This window comes from Galeopterus variegatus, unplaced genomic scaffold (assembly GCF_000696425.1).
Source record: "Galeopterus variegatus unplaced genomic scaffold, G_variegatus-3.0.2 Scaffold142, whole genome shotgun sequence".
Taxonomy (NCBI): domain Eukaryota; kingdom Metazoa; phylum Chordata; class Mammalia; order Dermoptera; family Cynocephalidae; genus Galeopterus; species Galeopterus variegatus.
Window position 1 is genome coordinate 762,937 of NW_007726253.1, and position 23,972 is coordinate 786,908.

The following is a 23,972-nucleotide window of genomic DNA, read 5'->3' on the forward strand; positions in this document are numbered from 1 at the left end:
CCCGCGGCCTTGGTGTTATCAGCACCGCACTCTACCGAGTGAGCCACGGGCCGGCCCGGAAAAACATTAAATTTATCTGAAAGTTAATCAGAGAGGACACTTTGTTTTTAAAACGTAGTTATAAATCTTTGGCGCTCTGATTGCTGTTTTCCTAAACCCACGATTAAAAAAGAGGTCTCGCATAGAGGAGTTTCTTTACGACTGATGACTGGGTTTTAAAATTCAGAGAAGACGGATTAGGGACTATAGACCATGCTGGTTTTGATTGGTTTCCAGCCCCAAAGCAACAAAATTAACCACTGAGGAACTTATTCATGTGAATGAGGCAAAAAAAACAAACGACCCAACATGTATAGTGACAAATACCTTGGAGGCATTTTGTATATTTGGAAATTCTCATTTGCATTTTTAGACAATGTAGTAACTCTTTTGCAGGCTGTACTAAAACACAAACACACCACTGAAGAAACCAGACTAGGAATTTCAGCATTCATTTGATGTTTCTGGAAGTCAAGGAAAGTAGCCAATTAAAAAATAACTCAAATGCTGCCTCTTCTTCATGTTCAGCAAGCCTAAGATTATTAATGGCAGAATAGCTTACCTGGGACAGGGCTCTTTCTTGAATATAAATTCTGAGAATCCACAATCTCTTCTGTTTGCCCATCTGCTTCTACCTCTATCTTGTTTTGAATTTCTTTTGCATCTTCACTAAGGTAAGTTCTTATGCTCTCATCCTCTTCTAAGGCTCTCTGGACTGCAGTGGGAACACTCAGAGTACTAGCAGTAGTGGCAGCAACAGGAACAATGACTGGAGTGGGAGGAGGAGAAGCTGGAGGAGTTGGAGGAGCTGGACAAGAGGAAGGAACTGTGGAAGGGGTGATGGGAGCTGGGATACACTCCACCTTCATTTCTTCTGGGGGACTTTCCAGAATTTCCAATTCAAGAGTCAATGGTAACACTTCCTGTTTTACTATTTCCACAATGCTCTCTCTGACTGGTAATTTTTCACTAACTCCATTCATCTCATTAATTAGGTTAGTACTAGAAATCCGTGGAATATCATTAGGTGCTATACTACAGGGTTTCTTGCCTATATCATCATCAGCTTCATCTGTTGTTGAAGGGTCTGATGTTTCTATGCAAGATGCAGGGCTGGGTATAGGAATTGTGTCTTCTTTTGAGGAAGAGAGTTCACATCTGTCATCTATAGCAGTTGTGAGTATCGGTTGGCTACTAAGAGCAGCAGAGGTGGGGGAAGCAATTGTACTTCGAGCAACTGGAGAAACAGTGGTAGGTGATGGAGGCAGAGGAAGCTCTGATATGGATTCTACTGCAGTAGTCTCAGATGTCTGGCCTGCTTGTTCTTTCTTCTCCCCACTAAGGACTAGCCTAAGGACTGGGGAAGGAGACTTTAACACTGGATCTGGTTTTGACTTCTCTTCTGGGGAAGAAAAAAAAAAGTTTTAAGAATAGTTCTTGGATCAGAGATATTGTATTGCCCTGGGCTAGTACCTCTTTTCATCTCTTAACCTAAGTCATGGACAGCAGAAGAGACCAAAATACTAGACTTATTCTGGCACTCTAAAAACAATGCCATATTTTTTTTCTAGTTATACCCACTATTACTTGGTCTCCAAAACACATAAAGTTTATTTTGGAGTAAGAGAAGGAATCAATTCATCAAATAATCATATTAAGAGTACAACGGAAAAGCTCAGCAACGCTGAAGATAAACCATTCTTTAGTTGGGAGTGGGGCCTTTTCTAAGATAGGGAGACCTTCACCTCTACCATATCTTGCTCCCTGTGGAAAATTTTTCTACCACAGATACTTATAGTGGCAGTAAAGTACATACATGGGCAAGTAACTGGAAATTAAATTATTATAATGAGATAGCCTTTACTTGTTATTCTATATATTTCTTGATTTTGGTAAATTTTTATAAAAAACAGGTTCTGTATTTTAAAAATGATGTTTTAAGAGAGACCATCATAGTGTTATTTATGATCAATGAAATTTAATACCAGTAAAATCAAGTTCCTGAACATAAAAATTAGTTCAGAACTTAATTTAACTTTCATTTTTCAAAAGAGGCATATAATCAGAAATAACATGGAAAAAAAATTAATGAGAAACCAAGGTTAATATTCAGATAAACAAATCCAATTTAAAAAAACACTTAACATATATGTCTGAAATGTTTTGGAACAATATATGAACTATGCATCTGTAGATAAAGAATGAGATCAAAAGATACAGAAAGAAAAACTGATTATCACAATAAGCGTACCAGAAGAATGCAAAGAATGCTAATTAACAAAATTTCCATATTTTTTAATTCCAAGTGATTCACCCCTGGAAGGATGAAACCAAAGGAGATTCAGACTGGTTTCCAGGCTTGTGCTTCCTTAGCACAACAAACAAGCTCCACTGAAAAGACAGATACTCATGAGTATGTTTATCAAACGCGAACAAAAATTTTAAGCACTACTAAAAGACTATCTAAAATAAAAGAGACTACTTTCTCTTCCACAATTCTTTATGCATCAGTGAAAGTCTCTACAATAAAATGTAAAGTCTGTGGAAGAGAATATGCTCTGTTAATCATACAAACAAATGGTAAATATTACCATTAGGCTGTTAAAGGTTAATTCATTCACTGCAACTACACTTACTAGCCTTAAAATTCACTTTAACTTATAGAGGTAGAAGCTGGTGCTTCTACAATTAAACTTCACCTATTCACCAAAGTAGTGAAATAAGATCAATAGTCTCTCACTGCCAAATCCCCCAGACTAAGTACAAGGGCAAGAGATAAAAATATTTCAGAAAAATATGTCTTTACTATATATATATATATATATATATATATATATGTATGTTCTATGTGGAACATATATATATATATATATATAAATATGTATTTATTAAAATACCTCTGATGAAAATAACTTCCAACTCGCTGAAGTAACTGCTACATGGGTTACCCAGATTATATGATATCCCTGTGAAAGCGTATCAGAATAACACCCTTATGACCACTGGCTAAAACCTAGATGTAGAACATCTGAAAATAATAATTCTCATATTCACAGTCTAATAAGAGTATGCCAATTCAATGACCAATTTTGGAAAACAAAATTTCTTATGGTAAACAATCAAACAAAGGCAATCTAGAACCAATAAATTTCTATACACTCTTGAGAGAAATCTAGTATTAAGAAAACTAATAACAAAAAAATTTAATTATTTTGAGAGCTCCTCATTATGAAATAAAAGTCCTTTAACCCTCTCATTAAAACTGTAATGTAGATAGCTACAGTAGATCTAAATAAAAAACATTTATTTCTATCCCTCTAAAGACTTTTAGTATTTAAGAGTTTGGCCATCTTTAGGAATTTGTAGAAATTCCGTCTCTAAGACTTTTTCCTAAGGAAATAATCATGTTAAGAGTGAACAAAATTAAATGTCTAGAATATTTAAGGCAATTGTACTTATAATTTTTTTAAAAAGAAAATAAATTAAATGTCCAACAATAAGGGACTTATTTAAAAAATGATGGTCTGGGCATATAATGCTATATTATGCAATATTTAAAATAGGCTTTTGAAAAAGTATTTAATGATATGGAAAGTTATTTATAATAAAAGATGTTTTTCTTTTTTTTTTTTTTTTTTTGTCTTTTGTCTTTTTCCGTGTCCGGCCACGGATCGCAACCCTCAGTGTTGCCCCCGTACCGGACCGGGGACCGGCAACGGGACCGCAAACCTCGGTGTTGCTCCCGCGCCTCGCTCAGCCAGTGAGCGGGAACCGGTCTGTATGTGGGATCCGAACCCTCGGGCGGGAGCGCCGCGGCGCTTCCCAAGCGGCGCACTGTAGCAGTGCGCCACCGGGCCGGCCCTAAAAGATGTTTTTCTAAAAGCAGGGTGCAAAACTATATTTGTAGGTAGTTACCAATTTGGTAACTTAAAAAAATATATAACAACAACATACGTGCATGGGGAAATTCTGTTTATCAAACAATGGCTCTGGGTAATGAGATAGATATTTTTTCATTTTACTTATCTGTAGTTTCGATAATGAATGTGTCATACTTATGAGAAGGATTAAATTGCTCCCATATGGAGGTGGAACCAACGGCCGACATGGGTACCTTTTGGTTGTCACAAGTCTCACTATGACTGAGAAGTGGCTGCTGTCACTTAATAGGCAGAGACCTGGAATGCTAAGCATCCTGCAATTTGAGGAACACTCTCACTTGACAAAGAACAGTCCTGTCCTAAATGTCAACAGAGCCCCAACTGAACAACATTGCTGTGAATTCTGTTTAAACTGCAACAGAATATCATTAACTGAATACCCTACACTAGGTGCTTTCAACAGGCACTAAGACTAAGACGCCAACTATTTCTTGTTCATGTTTAGTTATCCATATCACATCCTCAATACACTGGATTGAATGTACAGAATTTCTCTGGTTTGAATGCACTCTCTCACTTAGGAAACAGCAATCATTTCAGCTGTATCTACACACTATCAGCACCAGGCAAAGATTTTAATTCATTCAACGGTTTTTCTCTCTAAACCAGTCTGAGGCATTCCCTGTGTCTTCATACTGTACGAAACAAATGGGAAATGGTGCATTTGACTGGAACCTCAGTCTTTGTGTAACCATTCCAGATGTTCAAGTTAAAAACTCTAAGAAACCAGAAGCTTAATAATGACAGCCCATAAGTACTTATTATGGGCCAAGAACCAGGTCAAATACCATATATACATTGTACCCTTTAACTGTCACATCCACCACTAGGGTAGAAACTATTATGTTCTATTTTACAGATGAGGAAACTGAGGGTTTAGAGATTAGTCATGGGGTGAAGGCCAAATAGAATAATTCAAGCCTTAGAATAATTTCAAAGCCCACATTCTTCCAATTCAGAGAGGAAAAAAGGCTTATGAAAACAGAAGTATTTAGGTGAATCAAGCAGGAAGGGAGACTTTGGAGCTAACGTGAGATTCTGTTACCTAGTATAAACCTTTAATAATGACACTTTCAGGCTGGCCAGTTAGCTCAGGTGTTTAGAGTGTAGTCTTATAACACCAAGGTCACAGGTTTGGATCCCTGTACCAGCCAGCCACCAAAAAAAAAAAAAAAAGGTAAAGAATAATGACACTTCCATTGAGAGAAAAACCAATCTGACTGCAGAATAAAGAGACTATTGTTCTGGGGATAATATAGCAATCTCTGAAAACAGTGAATCTTTGTAATCTACTTTAATTTCAAAAGGAATCTAAAGTTAAGAATAAAAAACTTCTGAAGTGCAAAGAAAAAAAAACATATTCTCTAAAAAATGGTGAGCCATTTCTAATGTTATGTGAATTACACAAATTTGGTGTTTAAAAAAAAAAGACTCTGAAAACAATTTCATACATTGGTGAACTATGGGTAAAATCAGGAAATAGTTACTGAGTTTTCTAGTAAATAATCAGTACTAAAAGGAAGATGGGTGGGAGGGGGGAGAGTGAGGAGGGAGGGAGATTTCGGTAATGGGCCACAATAATCAACCACATTGTATATCGACAAAATAAGAAAAATAAAAAATAAAAGGAAGATGAGAGTAGTCTCAAAAATTATTTACAAGCTTTATGAAATGTACTTAAAGTACTCCAAGTTTTTCTTTTCATCAAGGTGATCTGAAATATTTTCCAGTTCACTCTTATCTAATATCATACATCAGTTTGAAATGCTGATTCAACTAAACAAAAAAAAAAAGAGGAAACCAAGAATTCCCCTTCAGGAAATTTAGGCCTAAATATGACAAAGTACATAGATAACATAATCTAAAAATCTTAGCATTCTTTTTCACAAAATAACCTGTCTTCAGGCAGGTCAGAACTATTATCATCAGGGTTTGTCACAAACTTTTTTATATCTTGGCATTGCTACAGAGAAAGTCTGCACAAGGATATATTTTAACACCTCTTTGCATGGAAAGTACTCAATATGCTTAGCAGAAGGGTTACACTTGTTTTAAGTGTATTGGAGTAAAGTTTTGAAGGAAATATCCTGAAAATTAGTCTTCATCAAGATTAAAAACATTCTGAATTTTGACTCAAAACTGCTGTATCATTGGGGGTCAGGAGTGGTCTTCCACAATATCTACAAACTGTACTTCTGCAATGGCTTCAATGATTAAAATATTAGCTTTCGGCTGGCTGGTTACCTCAGTTGGTTAGTGCATGGTGCTGATAACACCAAGGTCCAGTGTTTGATCCCTATACCAGCCAACCACCAAAAACAATAAAAAATTAGTTTTAAGCATGCATGGGTCCTCCTTTAACTCTAAACATTGCTGAAAGAAGTATTTGATGTGCAATTTTTAGAAGCATGTCAGGTTAGGGTTTGTTACATATATTTTGGTTAAAAACCACCTGATAAAACAAACATAGGACGTTTCTCTGTTGAAGTTTACTTTCCTAGCTTTCTCAATACTCAAGGAAAAAACTTCCTATTTCAAAAACATCATATTACCATCTTTGGATAATGTAAAAAACATTGGAAGCACACATTAGAAGTCCATCTTTCAAAAAGTTTATAAGTGTGATCAACTTGCAGTCTAGCCAAAAACCTTTAATATTAAATGCTTCCACTTTATAGGCCATTTCTAAATATTTTTAAAAGAATAATTTTTAGGGCCGGCCCGGTGGCGCACTGGAGAGTGAGCCGCTTGGGAGTGCAGCGGCGCTCCCACCGAGGGTTCGGATCCCATGTGGAGACCGGTTCCCACTCACTGGCTGAGCGCGGTGTGGGCACAACACCGAGGGTTGCAATCCCGTTGCCGGTCAGTAAAAAAAAAAAAAAAAAAAAGAGAGACAAAAAGGGGAAAAAAAAAAAAAAGAATAATTTTTAGAAAGTATATTTACTAACAGCCAGCTATAGAATAATAAGGGGTTTGGAGGAATGAAAACTTAACGAAGGAGATAACAAATATATGATATACATTTATTATTAGAACAAAGTCAAAAACATTATAAAGCATGCTCAAAGTTATTCGCTTCCCCCTTTACATATAGAGAATTGTCTCCTAATTTTAGCTAAGGTCAAGCTAAAATCCAACTAGGTAGGAAAGAGAGACCATGATATCCCACTTCTGGCATGAGATTTTCCTTAAAGTTTTCTATTTTTACTCCAAAGGTACTATATGTGTTTATTTCAACAAACATTTGGTACTCATGTTCATGGTCAATAGTATGATTCCTACATCAACAATATGTCTATAATATACTAAGTATTTTTCATGTGCTAGGCATGTCCCCACAATAACCCTGTGAGGTATGTCTTCATTCCATCTATAAGTTAAGAAATGGAGATACACAGAGTAAGTGACTCAATCAAGACCAAATAGCTAGAACATGATGGAGCCAGGAATATGAACTCAGTGCTAACTCCAACTGTGGCTACAGAAGCCAAATCTTTTAAGAGGAAACATTTTATCTTTTTAAAAACAACAAGATACACAGGGACATGTTGAATATATAAATTAAACTATGTTCTTCTATACACAGATACTGACAGTAAGGCATTTATAAAATATAGGAAAAAAATTTACTAATCATCTCTGTTAGTTTCCTAAAGGTAAAACACTGATTTTCCACTGCAAAGCTTCGTTTAAAAGTGGGTGTCTTAATAATTCTCTGATGTTTTATTCTTACTCTTGAAAGCTGAGGTCAATATAATTAATAAAAAAAGATACTAAAAATAAGAGGGAGCAAAACAGTAATACACAAACACAAACCTTGCTTCTGGTCGCTAGCTGCAGTGACAGGGGTGCTGGCGGCAAGATGAGCGCTCTCCACAGTCCCATAAACCACAGGGCTGTGCTCGGGGACCTGGCTGGGCAGCTGCTGGGATTTGAAGTACAAAAAAGGGTGATAATGAGCGTGCGAACATAAAAACTAGCAACATGGAACCCAAGCAAGTGGGGAAGACAGAGTGGGACAGGAAGTCACAAAATTAAAAAAAGGAAAGCAAGGAAAAAATATATAGGCCAATTTAATAAATCCAAAAAGTACATGGGAAGACAGGGAAGAGAAGGAAAGAAGCAGCAGGAAAAGGGGAAGGAAAAGAGATGGTTACTATTAACCACAGCAAGAGAAAACAGCACAACAATTATTAGTACAATTCATTCTCCAGTGTTCCTTCTAAGGACAAGCTGGCTTTTCACCCTAACAATAGATGTCACATCTGAGAAGGAATTTAACATTCTCCCAGTCAAAAACCAAATGAATTTCTTCAACTTCACTCATAAACTATCTAGCAAAGTAGTGCACCTACCAAAATCAGGACAAACAGAAAATGTGGTAGGTTTGAAAACTAGTTACTGATTCAAGAAAACAATACTCAAGAGTGATTCCTGTCATTTGTTTGTATGATCACACAGGTAAAATGCAACTTAGAAGGTATCGAAATGTACTTTCACCTTAAAATGTCTTCAGGTTCTGGGTCAAGGATGACCATTTTTCAGAATCAGAAATCTGAATAAAATATCTGGCAGTTTAAGGCTATAAGGAAACTCTCGGTTTCATTCAACCACTGTATTGCGATGAAAAATGCCCATCAAAATCCAAGTAGAGTAGGTTGAGAAAATTATAGCCATTGTTCAACTTAGAGGGAACAGAATTATGCAAGATAGGACAAGAACACTCATTCCACATCACATTCCAGGTAGGTAGTCTTTCTGGATTTGAGGGTTACACAAAAGCCACAAGACAAAGCAGTGTCTCTCCTCGGAGATCTAAGGTCAATTTTTTGGTAGCTATAATCTCCTACACTGAATTATTTTTCTTCTTTTCTGTGTTTTTTTCTTGTTTTCTTTTTGATGGATGGCTGGTACAGGGATATGAACCCTTGACCTTGGTGTTATCAGGACCATCCTCTAACCAAGTGAGCTAACTGGCCAGCTCTCCTACACTGAATTCTATTTATACTCTCAGAGCAGAGCTCCGTTGAATAATTCTGATTATTTTGGCAGGGGACAGGGGAGCAGGGGGCATGGAGATGGGGAGGTTAAGATGTGGGTGAGTTTGGGTGGACAGGGCCACTTAAAAGCGAGGGTTAATAAGAGATATTTTCAAGTCAGTAAGCCTCACTTAAAAAGAATACCAAAAAAAAAAAAAATACTATTTATGATAATAGATACCATTTAAGTAACAATGCTTTTCATAATTTACAACTTGTAATTTATATTTGACTATATAAGGACTATACAGAATAACAGATTAAAAATGAGAGAAAAATTATCATTTCACTTATTCATGAGACCATGAAAATGCTCATATTCCACAATTACTTCTAAATGAAAACTACTAAAATTATATTTCCAAATATAAAAAACAAAGAGTTACTGTGTTTACTTTGAATTAGGAAGAAATAAACAAACAGTACTGCCATAGTTATTCTGCTCTGAGTCCTTAGGTTCAGGTTGGGGGTGGAAACTGTACTATTGAAATTCGAAAATTAGGAAGTACAATGGTTTTGAAATCCCTTAAATATAGTCTATTGTACTGGCTGAAAACAGATCTGGAACAAAGGAACCACTCCATGTTATTTAGCATTTATTAAGCAGTTATCCACATTTCCCAGGAAAGAAAGATTTGTAAATTGTGTCATTTACCTAAAAGGAAGAAAATATGAACTACTCCAATTGCTGGGAAAATTAATTCCTCCCTCCCATCCCCCAAAAACGGTAATTGCTCAAAACAGGTCACCAAAATTACATCCATAGATAAAGTAAAATGTTTAAGAGAGTAAAAGTCTACTAATACTTAGAAAAATTTATATCAAAAATACCTTCAATCACATAAAGAGACAACTACAAAGACATATTTAAATTAACAAAGCTCTAGGAAGAACTTATATACAAAGAGTCATAAGAAAGGAATGAGTTGGTTAAGTAACAGTTCTACATCCAACTATTCTGCATAAAGTTACACATCCTCAAAATGCTGGGGAAGTACTTCTCAGTTTCCTCAGCTATAAAATGAAAAGGAACTAAAGATCTTACAGTCCCATTCAGCTTTAACATTCTATAAGCCTCTGACAGTAACAATAAAATAACATATTAACATATAATTCAATACTTTTAATATTCTTCCAGATTAATTTTAATTTAGGATAATCTTCTCAAATTTTAGCTTAATCTATAATTTCATCTCTTCTCTTTTAATAAAGTAACTCAATGATAAACAGTCCATACAAAGGAGCCACAAATAATCATGAATTAGCAAGTCAGAAAAATCAGGAAACATACCGAATATTGTGACTCAAAACAACACATCCAATGCCATATGTATTTTAATCCAAATAAGGAAATAAAGCTACATTTTGAGAACATATTTAAGAGATTTCAAAACCACTATACTTTAGTAATGCTCATTATTGGTGAGAATAAAAATTTACAAGATTATTCTGGAAGGGCAATCAGTATCAAAACATAAAATAACCCAATAAAGATGCTAGGGAAGTCAGAGTTAAAAGTCAGGGTCAACCTAGCAACTCTTTCCAAACAGTTGCGACAATTCATAATTTATGTCTATGATAATCTCCAACCCTCTTTCCAAATTTCCCAAAATCAAGGTTCTGACTGTGAGAAGAAAAACACAAACCAATGTTTCTCATATTTCAACCAGGATAAGGGAGTTTAAAAGAGGCAAGATATTAGAATTCTGATAGTATCCAATAAATTAATTTCCTTTATAAATTCTACTTGAGAACCTACTCTGTTGAAGATTTATTTTTTAAATTTAATGTATTGGCCTCAAGGGATAATGGTAGGCTTGGGCACAAATACTGGAGGAATTCATTCATTTTTTTAAACAAAATGTTTACCTATTAGGTGAAATAGGCAACAAAACCTGGAATTGTTCTTAAAATATTTCATTGCATAATTTAAAATTCATTTTTCTTTAAACAGCCATATTATTTCTGCCCAGAAAGAGATCATGTTCCTTTGATTTCTATTTTAATCACGTACATGACAGGATGCTTAAGTACAGAGATAGTTACAGACAGGGGTCAACAACTACCTGTTTTTGCAATGCCCATGAGATAAGTTTTTACATTTTTTTTTTCCTTTTTGTCTTTTTTACTGACCGGTAACGGGATCGCAACGCTCGGTGTCGCGCCCGTACCGGGGACCGGCAACGGGATCGCAACCCTCGGTGTTGCGCCTGCACCGCGCTCAGCCAGTGAGCAGGAACCGGTCTCCACATGGGATCCGAACCCTCGGCAGGAGCGCCGCTGTGCTCCCAAGTGGCGCACTCTCCAGTGCGCCACCGGGCCGGCCCAGTTTTTACATTTTTAAATGGCTGAGAAAAATATCAAGAATGATATTTTTGACAATGAAAATTTCAGTAATCATATTTTATTAGAACAGACACACCCATTCATTTACATACTATCTACGGCTGCTTTGTGTCTTAATGGAAGAGTTGACCAGTGCTGAGAGACGACACAGCTGCAAAACCTAAAATATTCGCTCTTAACCCATTATAGAACATGTTTGCTGACCGCTCTTATAATTCATTGAGATAAAGCCAGAGACTTCAAATAGTTATATAAATACAAGAAGTTGATGTAATTTAATGTCATCAAAAGAGGCTACTTCAATGCGTCACATTTTATGGTTTCAGGCATAATGGCTTTTTCAAAGTCCTATTCAAAAACTCCAAAATAATTCTTGTATAAATACCTTATGTATTTAATGTACATAAATCCTGGGGATAAACAAGTATAGCTTCCACTGAGAAGCATTATGAACATCAAGAAGCAAAACAATAATATACTTAATGATGACAGGAAAAAGGAACAAAACATGCTACTTTCAAACATGGGAAAGAATCTCTCACATTCATTCATTAGAAAAGTGTTTGTGTTTCCTCCTGGTGTTTACCATGTACCAAACTTTGAGAATCCATAGAAAACTAAGACAACATTTTTAGCTTCATGCAATTTATATTCTATCAAAAAAAACAGGTATTAAGAAATAAAGCACAAAATTAACCCTTTAACTACAATAGCTATAAATACTATACTGTAGAAGTAGGAATACAGAGATAACATAAAATCTGGGGTTGTGACTTTTTATGTGTGTAAGATGGATTTTTTGAGGAAGTAACATTTAGGCTGAGTACCAAAGTATCGATGTGAATGTAGACATGTGGGAGGCAGCGTAGGAAGAAGCATTTCAGGAAGAAGGAACAGCATGTATGAAGGCTCTAAAAGGAAGAATACTATGTGATTAACAAGCTTGTGTAAGAGGAAGGGTAAGAGGAAGGAAGGGTTTGGTGTGAATGAGGCCAGGCAGGGGTCAGACCAGGCCATACAGGCCATACCAAGGATTTTGATGTTTTGTTGTTTTTGTTTGTTTGGTGGCTGGCTGGCTGGTGCAGGCAATCAAACCCTGGACCTTGGTTTTATCAGCACCACTCTCTAACCAACTTAGCTAATCGGCCAGCCCAAGGATTTCAGTCTTTATCTCCACAGCAACAAGAAGCCAGGACAGGTTTTAAGCAGCAGTATGACATAATCAAATTTATGTTTTAAAAAGATAATTCTGACTACTGCACAGAGAATGAACAGAAGAGAAGGTAGAGTAGGATATAATTTCTAAGGTTATTGCAGTAGTCTAAGAGAAATAATTTTGGTGGAAATAATGGAGGAAATGTGATTAAATTTGGAGATAAACTGACAGGATTTGCTAACTGATTAGATATGGTAGGAAGGAGATCAACGGAAAGGAAAGGGGCAAAAAGAAAGAAATTAGGTTTCTGATTTCTGAGATGTATGCCAGTCACTGAGATAGAGAACGCTGGAGGTTTTGAAGGTCAAAGGGTAGGGGAAAAGACCATGAACTCAAATTTTGAGTCTGATCTGCTTGTGAGACCGCATGAATGTAGAGATCAAGTAGAAAGTTGGGTATGTAACCTGCAGCTCCAAAAAATCGTTACTTATAACAATATATGGGATGACATAATGAATACATCCTTTAACACAAGGGTAATAATGCACAATAAACATAATAACCACACCAATAATGTAGTAGTAACAATAAATAACATGGTTCTTAATGTATGATACTTACACACCATACATTACTCAATAAATTCTAATGCCGGAATCACAGGATGTAAGGATTGGAATAAGCATCATCCACATAGATCAGTTCTTTAATTCTCTTTACATTTTCCCCAAGAAACTACAAGTTCTATTCAAAAATCTTCAGTGACATGAACTCACGATTTCCAATGGTGGAAACCACTTCAGGTTTGGAAAGCTCTAATCATTATAAGCTTAAGTGTTTTCATCCATTTGTCCTCGTTCTTGGTAACTCTGAAACAAAAGTCTTATCTCTTCCATGCAAAAGCCTGTCACAATGCTTTAAACTGATGATAATAAGTATTTACTGACCAGCTTACTAAGTAGCATAAATTAAACTAGGTGCTGGGAGTAAAGTGTAGGATGAGAAGTGATGCTCTTTGCATACATGGAGCTAACAACACTCTAGTATAGACAGACAATAAACCAGAAAGTAATCCCATAATATGTCAGGCAGAGGTTAATGCTATGAGTAAAATTAAAGCAGGGTGAAGAACAGACATTAAAGGGTGTGGAGGTGTTACTATAGAGTGGTCAGAGACTGCTTTCCTGAAGAAGTAATATTAGAAGAGACAACTGAAAGAGGTAAATAGGCATACCTGGAATGTGGAAGAGCATTCCAGACAGAAGAAACAGTAAGAGCAAAAACCATAAGTCAGAAGCAGGAAGAACAGTAGCAACGCAACGAAGTGAAGGAGGAAGAGAGGCGTAGAAGAGATTAGAGATGTGGCCAGACCAGATGATACATGACCTCATACAGACCTCCAAAATTCTAAGAGTAGAAACTTTTATACTTTTTAGTCACCAGTAGAAAGACACTGGATAGTTTTTAGTAGGGAAAGGATGTGATCTGATTTATGATTTATTTATTATTGAAACATAATTATACATTATCTGTGGGGTACAGCATTGAATATCAATACATGTGTGTAATATGTGATGCTCATGGTTTACGATTTTAAAACATCACTCATTTTGGCTGTTGTATAAAGAATAGATAGATGAGAGGCAACACAGAAGCAGGGAGATGAGTAAGGAAGTTACTATTGTCTAGGGGAGAGACCAAAGTACTTAGGTTACAACAGTAGCAGTGAACGTGGTGTGAATGGGTCAAATAGGACTTGTTGATGCAATGGCTGTTGAATGTGAAATAAAGAGGATTTAAAATGATTCCCAGACTTATCACCTGGGCAACTGAGGTAGACTGTAGTATAATTTACCAAAAAAAGGAAAACAAGAGCTCACCAAACACCTGAAGAAATAGTTTATAACACAGGAGTCACAATCTCAGATCCCTTCATAAACCAATAGGTGACCTAAATGTGTGATTTAAAAAGGAGTAAAATAATAATACAACAATGTAACAAATTAGAGAATATATGTTCAGGCTAAAGGCATTCGGACTGATAATTTCTCTTTTCTTTAAAGACTGACATGACAAAACAATATACATCTATAAGAGAGAGAATGCCCTCCTTAAAAACGTGAAAGGTTGCCTAGGAGTCAGCAATGATGAGGGAAATCCAGGCACTCAAGAAATAAAAGCTTTAAGGTAAACTGGAGGACTTAAGGAATTATGCTTTTAAAGTTCCTATGGGGAAGGGGGAAAAATGAAACAAGAAAAACTCTAAAATGCAAGAATAATGTGGGTGGAATTCTCTCTAAAATGCATTAAAATGCATTATAAACTACAGTATTAAGACAGTACAGTAAAGGTATTAAAACAGATCAGTGGAATAGATAAGTCCAGGTATATATGATAACTCAATAAATGATTAAAACAACATCTCAAAACAAAGAGGCACCGATGAACTATTCAATAAATAATACTGGAACAGGAGACAAGTCATTTGGCAAAATATAACCTAATTGTATGTATCAGAATAAATTACATATCAATCAAAGATAAAGGTAAAATAACCAAGCCAGGTAAATACTAGAAGAAAATATGTATGAATAGTATTATTATCTTGGTTGGGAAGGTCTTTCAAAAGTATAAGCCCCAAATCATAAATTATTTAGGAAAAAATAGAAATTTGTGAATATAAAATTTTTTTAAATTTCTGTGATAGAAGACACTGTAAAGTTAAAACACAATCATCAAATGAGACAAAATGTTAACATATGTCAAAGGAGTTTCTTGAACATGCAAAGAGCTCTTATAAATCAGTTAGACAAAAATCAATACCCCAAAGAAATGTGTACAAAATATATAAATAGATAATTCATATACACACAAATAACCAGTGAACATCAAAAAAGTCTTAACTTCACAAATCAATAAATAAAAATTAAATGAGATATTATTTTCTTAAAATCTTTTAATAAAATATAATAATATAGGGCAAGGGATATGCTCTTATACTGCTGGTAGGGGATTAACTGGTACATTACTGAAGGGTAGAAAATGACAACACCATACCCAAGAATAAGTACACAAACGTGCACATTACTGTATTGTTAATATTAGTGACAAACAGGAAACATATGAATCAAACATCAATCAAATGAACTATGGTACATACAAAGAAATGCCACGTAGCTATTAAAAATTATAATGTACCTATAGTTAAACATGAACATTTCTACATGATCACTGAAAAAAATGCTAGTTATAAAATAGCCTGCATGAATCCGAATATATTGAATTATATGAATGGATATGTATATATGCATATATGCACTAGAAGATGCCTGGAAGGATATCCACCCAAAAGTTAACAATAGTTAATGCTTAGTAATAAGATTTGGGGTTATAATTTCTTTCTTTACTACTCTTTTCCAATGAAGATTTATTATTCGTACATGTACAAAAATAAAGTTCTTTTTTTTTTTTTTGTCTTTTTTCGTGTCCGGCAACGGATCGCAACCCTCAGTGTCGCACCCGTACCGGACCAGGACCGGCAACAGGACCGCAACCCTCGGCGTTGCTCCCGCACCTCGCTCAGCCAGTGAGCGGGAACCGGCCTGTATGTGGGATCCTAACCCCGGGCGGGAGCGCAGCCGCACTCCCAAGCGGTGCACTGTAGCAGTGCGCCACCGGGCCGGCCCCCAAAATAAAGTTCTTTTAATTTTGAAAATATATTTTAAATAATGGATAAAAGACTAAACCTGATAGTTTCCTGTGATCCCTACTACACTTCTTGTGATCCCTTACAATAAGTATAAATATCACAGTTGCCAGATGATAACATGTTCCAATGTCTGAATGGAAGTAAGTGGTAAGGGATTAAAATTGTTACACATGGAATAATCCAAGTCATACTTTCCTTATAATCAGGACTCTGATTTAGAGCCTCTACATAAAATCATACCACTTATATACAAGACTTTCATATAATTTGATGAAGAATTATGAAAAAACATAGTTCAAATAAGGAAGACACAAATCTAACTTTATTAATGGGTAGATTTTCATGAGGATACCCAAACAACTTAAAAACATACTTGCTCCACTGACTTCCAAAAGAAGATAACTTGGGGGGGGGGGGGTTTGTTTGCTTTAGGAAATTCCTACAGGCACTGAAGCTGGAGAACCTAAATTAGGACATTTTTACAAAACTCTGTTTGAGACAGACTTGTTGAAATAAACAACCCTGTTAAGTAGGAACTTCTGATTGTCTGCATACAAATTCATTTGAAACTGTGAAACAGCTTAATCAGCAAGGGTCTCTGTTCGACATGACATCTCATTTATAAACTCTGAGAGAAGCTAAGCTACCTTAGAAACCTATTTTTAAGTCTACAAGGCTTTCCATATCGCTGAAAGGTACCATTTTTACGTCAAGGAAGGTTGCTAACGATAAATTATTTTATTAAAGATGCAGAATGATGGGATTTAATTCAATAACCACTATCTTTACTGCAGTTACCACTAAAACAAAACTACACCTACATGCTTCAAGACAGAGAGTGATATTACTTCATCAGCGCCTATGACTGAGATAAAATGAAATTTTAAAAGTTAAGATTAATTTGTCTATATTACACTAGGTACCTCCATCAAATTCTTTTTTTTTTCTTTTTTTTTTTAAAGATGACCGGTAAGGGGATCTTAACCCTTGGCTTGGTGTTGTCAGCACCACGCTCAGCCAGTGAGCGAACCAGCCATCCCTATATGGGATCCGAACCCGTGGCCTTGGTGTTATCAGCACCGCACTCTACCGAGTGAGCCACGGGCCGGCCCACTTCCATCAAATTCTTCATGCAGAAAGTTACCTACTTACTGTACATATCTACTTATAACATGAATATTATTACCTAAGCTTTAGATATAAGTTTAGGAAAGTATTATCACTAAATCATGAAAGCAACTAGTTAACAAAAAGTCACAGAATTTAAATTTTCCAGCTGTTAAGTTTATAAGCAGCTCTTCAAAATACTAAATAATCTGTTAACTGGCAATTTTTCCCACTGACAGGAGAGCCTTTATCTTTCCTAAGATATGCATCAATAGTTTCCAACATTTTCTCTGCCCCTACGCACTATGGCACAGGACTCTCTCCCAAGTTATAACTGTGTTTCACTATAACAGTAATTCTAAAAACAAAACAAAACAACAAACAAAAAGAAAAAAGGAGAGGGAGAAAAAGAAAGGTATATAGTTCATTTTAAAAAATTAAGTCATTTTGATACTTCACCCATCCCTTTGGAAATAGACAATTTTTTCAGCCTTGCCTATAAGCATCATGTATTTATTTTTATTTTTATGCTATAGGGTCCCACACAGACTATTAGGCAGCTAGCACATTTCTTAATACAAAAATGTTCCTTACACCTTATTGCTATCAACAATAGCTGAGAGATTTGATGCTGAGGGAAAGTAACAAAATTTTCCCTTCTTTCTCACTTCGATATTTAAGAACTAAAAGAGAACTCTGAGATTATTTAGTACAATCCATCATTTTACAGGTGAAAAAATAGCAGTGTAAAGGGCTTAACATTCTGACCCTAGGTCATAAATCTAAGTGGCAGAGTGGAGACCAGCAGCAAGTGCTCTAGCACTCTATGATGTCCACCTGTGCGCCTGCACCTAATGCATATGATAGTCTGTACAGGCACATGTATGCACAAACACATATTTTCTATGTATGGAAGATACAAAATTTGCAAGACTTATCCCATAGATAATTTGAAACTTATGAAGGACAGTTTCAAATCCCATCTACTTAAAGGCAAAAACCACAGCAAAAACCTGATTCTCCTCTCCATTTTCCTTACATAAACCCCAATGCAGCTTCCCTCTATTAACTTATTGTGTCATAAATTTGTTTAATATAGTTGCTGACTCAGCATCCATTATTAGGCCTGACATAAGATATCTGAAACCCAGTCATGCCCTTTCACCTCTGCCCCAGTTAAAACTTCCCCTTCTTACGTGGCTGCTTGCTATAGGGGTGGCTTGTTCCTCGTCTCACTGATGCAACACCCAACATTTTCCCCAGCTGCTGACCACAATAAAACCTAATGGTTAACACCAAAGGCATGTAAATAAATTCCCCCTTCACAAGTGTTTTCTTTAAACGAGCCAATCCACAATCCCCATGGGAAAGCCTAAGAGATAAGGCCCATGGACCTCAATAAAGGCATAGTCTCAAAGGTCCTCTTTCTCTCCCCACCCACTGGTGGAGTTCCCTGCCACCTCCACACTTCCCATTGGCACCCCTTAAGCCCTCTCAGATCTGTAAGTAATAAATTTTCTTTGTTTCATGCATTTTGGTTTCACTTCCTCATTGTGTCTCACCTGACCAACACACCCAAACCTAACTCTTCGACAATCAGCTCTCCTAAAAAGTGGCTATTTCGGTTTATGACCACTTTTGACATAGAGACCTCAGGACCAAATTAGGGAAAAATCACAACGCTGACTGCTTGCCAAAATCAAACTCATTATCCCCCTCTTCAAACTTCCTCATTTATCTCTATGTTGTGTTATACTACAAATCCAGGTATTTGAGCTTGAGGAGTAACCCCTGACTCTTCCCTCTTCCTTACATCTAGGGGAACCACACAAGTCTATTTACCTGACAGCACAAGTTTATGCCTGTCATGTCATCAAAATGATTAATAGCACTGCCATTCATTTCCAAAACTGTCCCAATTTAGATGATAAATTATATGGTAATCCTTTTTATAGTTCTTATCTTGTTATCAACCAATTGCTGAACATCTCTCCAAATGGCTTCCTTTCCTTCAACTGACTTACTTATTTCTCACCTGAAATATGACAATAGCCTCCCTTCATCCAATTTCCCATTTTTGAATATGCTGTCATTCTACTCTTCTCCCTTTTTCTATTTTGTGAACACCAATGTGGAAACTCAGATCAAATGGTATCTCTGCTTTGAAGCCTTCCCAGACTCTTCCATTCATGTTGTGTGCCTCCTGAAATAATAATAACTGTCATACTAACAACAGGTCACATCTATTGAATGCTCATTATGTACACCTACTGAATATTCATTATACACCAGTCCCTGAACTTAAGTATCTTATCTCATTTAATCCTCATAATAACTATATATGATAGGTTTTAGTTTTTAAATGTGGAAGCTAAGACTCTGGGAGAAAGTAATCTGGCCAGTTACTAAACTAAGCAAGGGAACTGGGACTCAGAACCTAGTTTGTCTGATTTCAAGCCTAGGCTTTAAACCTCTCCCCCCTACTATCTTACCTATACCGCCACTAATGGGTCTCTGTGATTTGACATTTTTAAGTCTGTGCTACAATTCTGTCCCACTTGGTCACCTCTGTGCTTTTATAATTCTGTATACAGTGCACAGGAGAACCAGTCAGATATTATTATTTGGCCCCCCTGTCTCCCTTAAAGAGACTGTGACTACTGACTACCTCAGTGATAGAGAAAGGCTTTGTTATATATATATAGCACCTGCAATTGTGTCTAGCTCAAAGCATGGCTCATGTGCCAAAAGTATTTACTCTTCAGTCCTAAATTCTGATGGAGAATGTGGTTCAGGATTTATCTGGAATTATGCCAAAATTGCAAACTAGTAGCCCTTGAGCTAAATGTAAGAGATTTTCTTTGGCAGGCATAATGTTGTCTGTTAATGGAACTGTCAATATTCAAAACATGCAGCTTTTTAAAAAAAAATGTAAATATAAATAAAGATTTCTAGTTTCTTTAGAAACATTGGGACAACATTTTTATACAGTATAAAAATCCGGTAACAATAACTATTTCCCTTAACCAGAGACAAGCCCTCTCCCACTCTCTATATGCACCCACCATCTATGATTTTCCAGAAAATGAGGTTAAATGTCAGTTGCCATCATCGTGCTACTGTTGTTGTTTTTATTAAGAGGAAAATGAAAATTTTCTAGTATGTCTGTGTCTATTAAAAAGCTATTTGTTCATCCCATGAATTTCACGCATTTGGAAAGACAACAGACTGGTAAGTGTGGATTTAAATGCAAATCACCTAATAAAATAAATGTATGCTTCACAGATGATATCACACTTCACAAAAAGGAACCACAAACATTACAATTACTAACTGAGGGATCTTATCACCTGAAAGTGCACATTCAAGATGCTTTAGGATTACAGAAACACATATAATCATATTAAGGCCCATGGTCCCTGGGGAAAGATAAAAAGCAAAAGGATTTATGTGGCTATAAAAACAAGAGGGAAAACCAGAAGAGGGTGGGATTGAGCTTGGAATATTAAAGAAAAACACCCCACAGGGAATTTAAATGTATAAGACATATGAGAATTTAAACACAAGTCAACACAGGGTTGTCAGCTATACAGATAGACAGTTAATAATATTTTAATCAGTGTTTGAAAATACAGACTAAAATTTGACTGCCCTAATCAACTAATCCCAACTTTTTGCTATAGTACACCTGCACCTAACAGAGCACATAAAAAGATAATTTCAATTTGGAAATTTTGTTTGTTTCGTGCTTGCTTTCAGGTAAGGAAGAGACTAAATATAAGGTCTCTTAATCATTCAAAACTTGAAATGTCCCTGGGGGAATAATGGAGAATGGGGAAGAGTTCTATAACAATCATTAATATGATCTTACAACTCACATATCTAGATAGCCACATATAATACTTACCTGGGTAACAGAAGATTGAGATAAATGTCAGCCAGAGACTATCATCATTTCCAAATAAAAACACATCATTACAACAAAGGACAAAATTTTAGTCTTACACAAATTGTCAGGTTTTCAAGGGGCTCTAAACTCAGCCAGCTATTTGTCACTTCAATGTTAAAAAACATTTTTAAGAACATTCTTTTAACCAGTACTACTAAAATCAAGCCAGTAGTCTCATTCTGAAATGGCTTACATATGATTGTCTATATCACTTGTTTGTAGGCTGGGCTCTGAAGAATCCCTCACCATCTAGCCATAATAAGAGGAAAGCAAGCAGTCCCCTACTCCTTAATAACTTTGGTTTTTTCTAGGTTTTTTTTGTTTGTTTTGGCAGCTGGCCAGTAACAGGGACTGAACCCTGGACCTTATTTTTACCTGTTTTTATATTCTGGGCTCTCACTTAAGATAATTTTTAAGATTTGAAAATCACTTGTCTTTGAATAATTTATCAAAGTTTAAAGTGACCCAGAAATGAAGTAAAAATCTTGTCAAATTTGGGGAATTCTACTCTCTATTACAGTTTACCAAACTCCAGGTCCTCCTAAAATGTTTTGATTTCTAAAAACAAGAAAGTAAACTCTTAGGAGACCACACTCTTCACCAGGAACAAAAAGGTGCCTAAATGACAGAATTTACTAATAACCCTTGTTAATAAATAAAGAGGATACTCTCCACTCAAGCAGCTCATTTATGTAGTCCTAAAAGGTGAGAAGTATACCTGTTATACATCCCAATATGCTCCGAATAACACAGGTAATCATCTCAAGCAACACAGTTTGGTAAAAATGTTTACATTCTGAACTTTAATGTTTGCATTAACATGGATTTAATTCCTAAGGTTTCACAGTGAAAACATACAATTCTAATTTAATGATGAGGTTTCCATAGGAATGTAGCTTCTTTTGGTATAATGCAATAGTTAGGAAAAGTGGCAGCAGCTGCACTCTGAATATGAAGACAATACATAGAACTATTACCAATAAAAATTTGGAGTTACAACAATTTGCAAAGAAACAATACATATGCTTAAATACCATTTAGATATTCAAGGTTATGAGACAACTGATGGAAATGGAAAGTACAGAAAGCGGCTACAGAAAAAAGAGTTCAGTAGAGGTTAGTGAACAAATAAACACCATCAACCATCATGACTCACTCTTCTTACCTGAGGAGGAGTAGGTGTGGATGTGGGTCTCCCTATGGGTGGAGTAGGATTTCTGCTGCCACCTCCAGACATAATCTCCTCTGTTATGTCTTTACCTCCCTGGTTTGGATCTCGAATTCTTATCTATAAAGTTAAAATAAAATGGCATGTGTACAGATAGGTGTCTATTTATAGGCATATGATGGGCTAAAGGTACAAACTGGGAGGCCTGTCAAATATCAAAGGTGATCATCACCACATTTGACTTTACTTCCATCACAGAACCATATGGGCTTTTTCAAAGAAATTTAGGCCACTAGCTCTGACATGAACTAGTTACAATAACAAACTAAAATGGGATGTAGTTGGCTGAATTTCTAGGTCAAAAAGTCAAAGTACCTATGCTTGTTTTTTAATCACTGTCAAATAGATTAATTTTATTTACAATGCTTAAGATTAGGTTCATAAGGGCCGGCCCGGTGGCGCACTGCAGAGTGCGCCACTTGGGAGTGCGGCGGCGCTCCCGCCGAGGGTTCGGATCCCATGTGGAGACTGGTTCCCGTGTGGGCGCAACACCGAGGGTTGCGATCCCGTTGCCGGTCCCCGGTACGGGCACGACACCAAGGGTTGCGATCCCGTTACCGGTCAGTAAAAAAGACAAAAAAAGGAAAAAAAAAAAAAGATTAGGTTCATAAAATAGTTCAATATATGGAAGTTACTGTATAGAATAAAGTTTTAAATGCCCTAAATGGTTATCTGAGGTTTCCTAAGAAAATGAAAAGTATACATATCCTATGACTTGGGAAGAGGAATTTATCCAGCAAATAACCTTATATATGAATGTAAGAATGCTCACTGAAATAATGTTTTTTTCCCAATAAAGACAGAGAAACATCCTAAAGGCCAATCAAGAACAGAATAGTTCAAAAATTATCCTATTTCCGTACAAGTAAATACCAAATAGCTAGTAAAAAGAACAAGGCAGATCTACTTGAACTGATAAGGAATCATCAACAAGATGTACCCGTGAGTGAAAAAAATGCAAGATGAAGAATTATATATATATTTTAAAGGCTACCCAGGCTTACAGATATCGCTGGGGATGGTGCTATAATGGAGATAGAGTACCTGGGTCTAGGCACTCCACGCTGGAATAGTGCTGAGACATGAAGGGCCTGCTCTGCTGTTCATTACCAACACAGCTTAATAAAGGTAGCCCTGGCTTCTTGAAAATTTCAAAGAATTCATTAATAAAATCATCTGGATCTGGAAGCTTTGGGGGGACCAGTTCTTCTATTAAGATTTCTAACATCAGGGCTGGCAGGGTGACTCAGTTAGTTAGAGTGCGGTGTTATAACACCAAGGCCAAGGGTTTGGATCCTTGTACTGGCCAGCTGCCAAAAAAAAGGGGGGGGTTAAGAATTACCATATAGGGCCGACCCCGTAGATCACTCGGGAGAGTGCGGTGCTGGTAGTGCCGAGGCCATGGGTTTGGATCCTATATAGGGATGGCCAGTGCACTCACTGGCTGAGCGTGGTGCT

General features: G+C 36.3%; 1 protein-coding gene across 3 annotated transcripts in view; it reads right to left on the bottom strand.

Annotated features, from left to right (window-relative positions):
• The window catches only part of EIF4G3 (eukaryotic translation initiation factor 4 gamma, 3), a 196,929-nt gene that overhangs the window by 119,280 nt on the left and 53,677 nt on the right, over positions 1-23,972 (bottom strand). For all 3 annotated transcript variants that reach the window (XM_008590706.1, XM_008590701.1, XM_008590697.1), the window contains exons 9-11: positions 22,452-22,574; positions 7,797-7,905; positions 602-1,441 (exon numbers count right to left, since the gene is read on the bottom strand). In XM_008590706.1, coding sequence (XP_008588928.1) covers positions 602-1,441; positions 7,797-7,905; positions 22,452-22,574 — 1,072 coding nt within the window. The remainder of the gene's footprint in view (positions 1-601; positions 1,442-7,796; positions 7,906-22,451; positions 22,575-23,972) is intronic.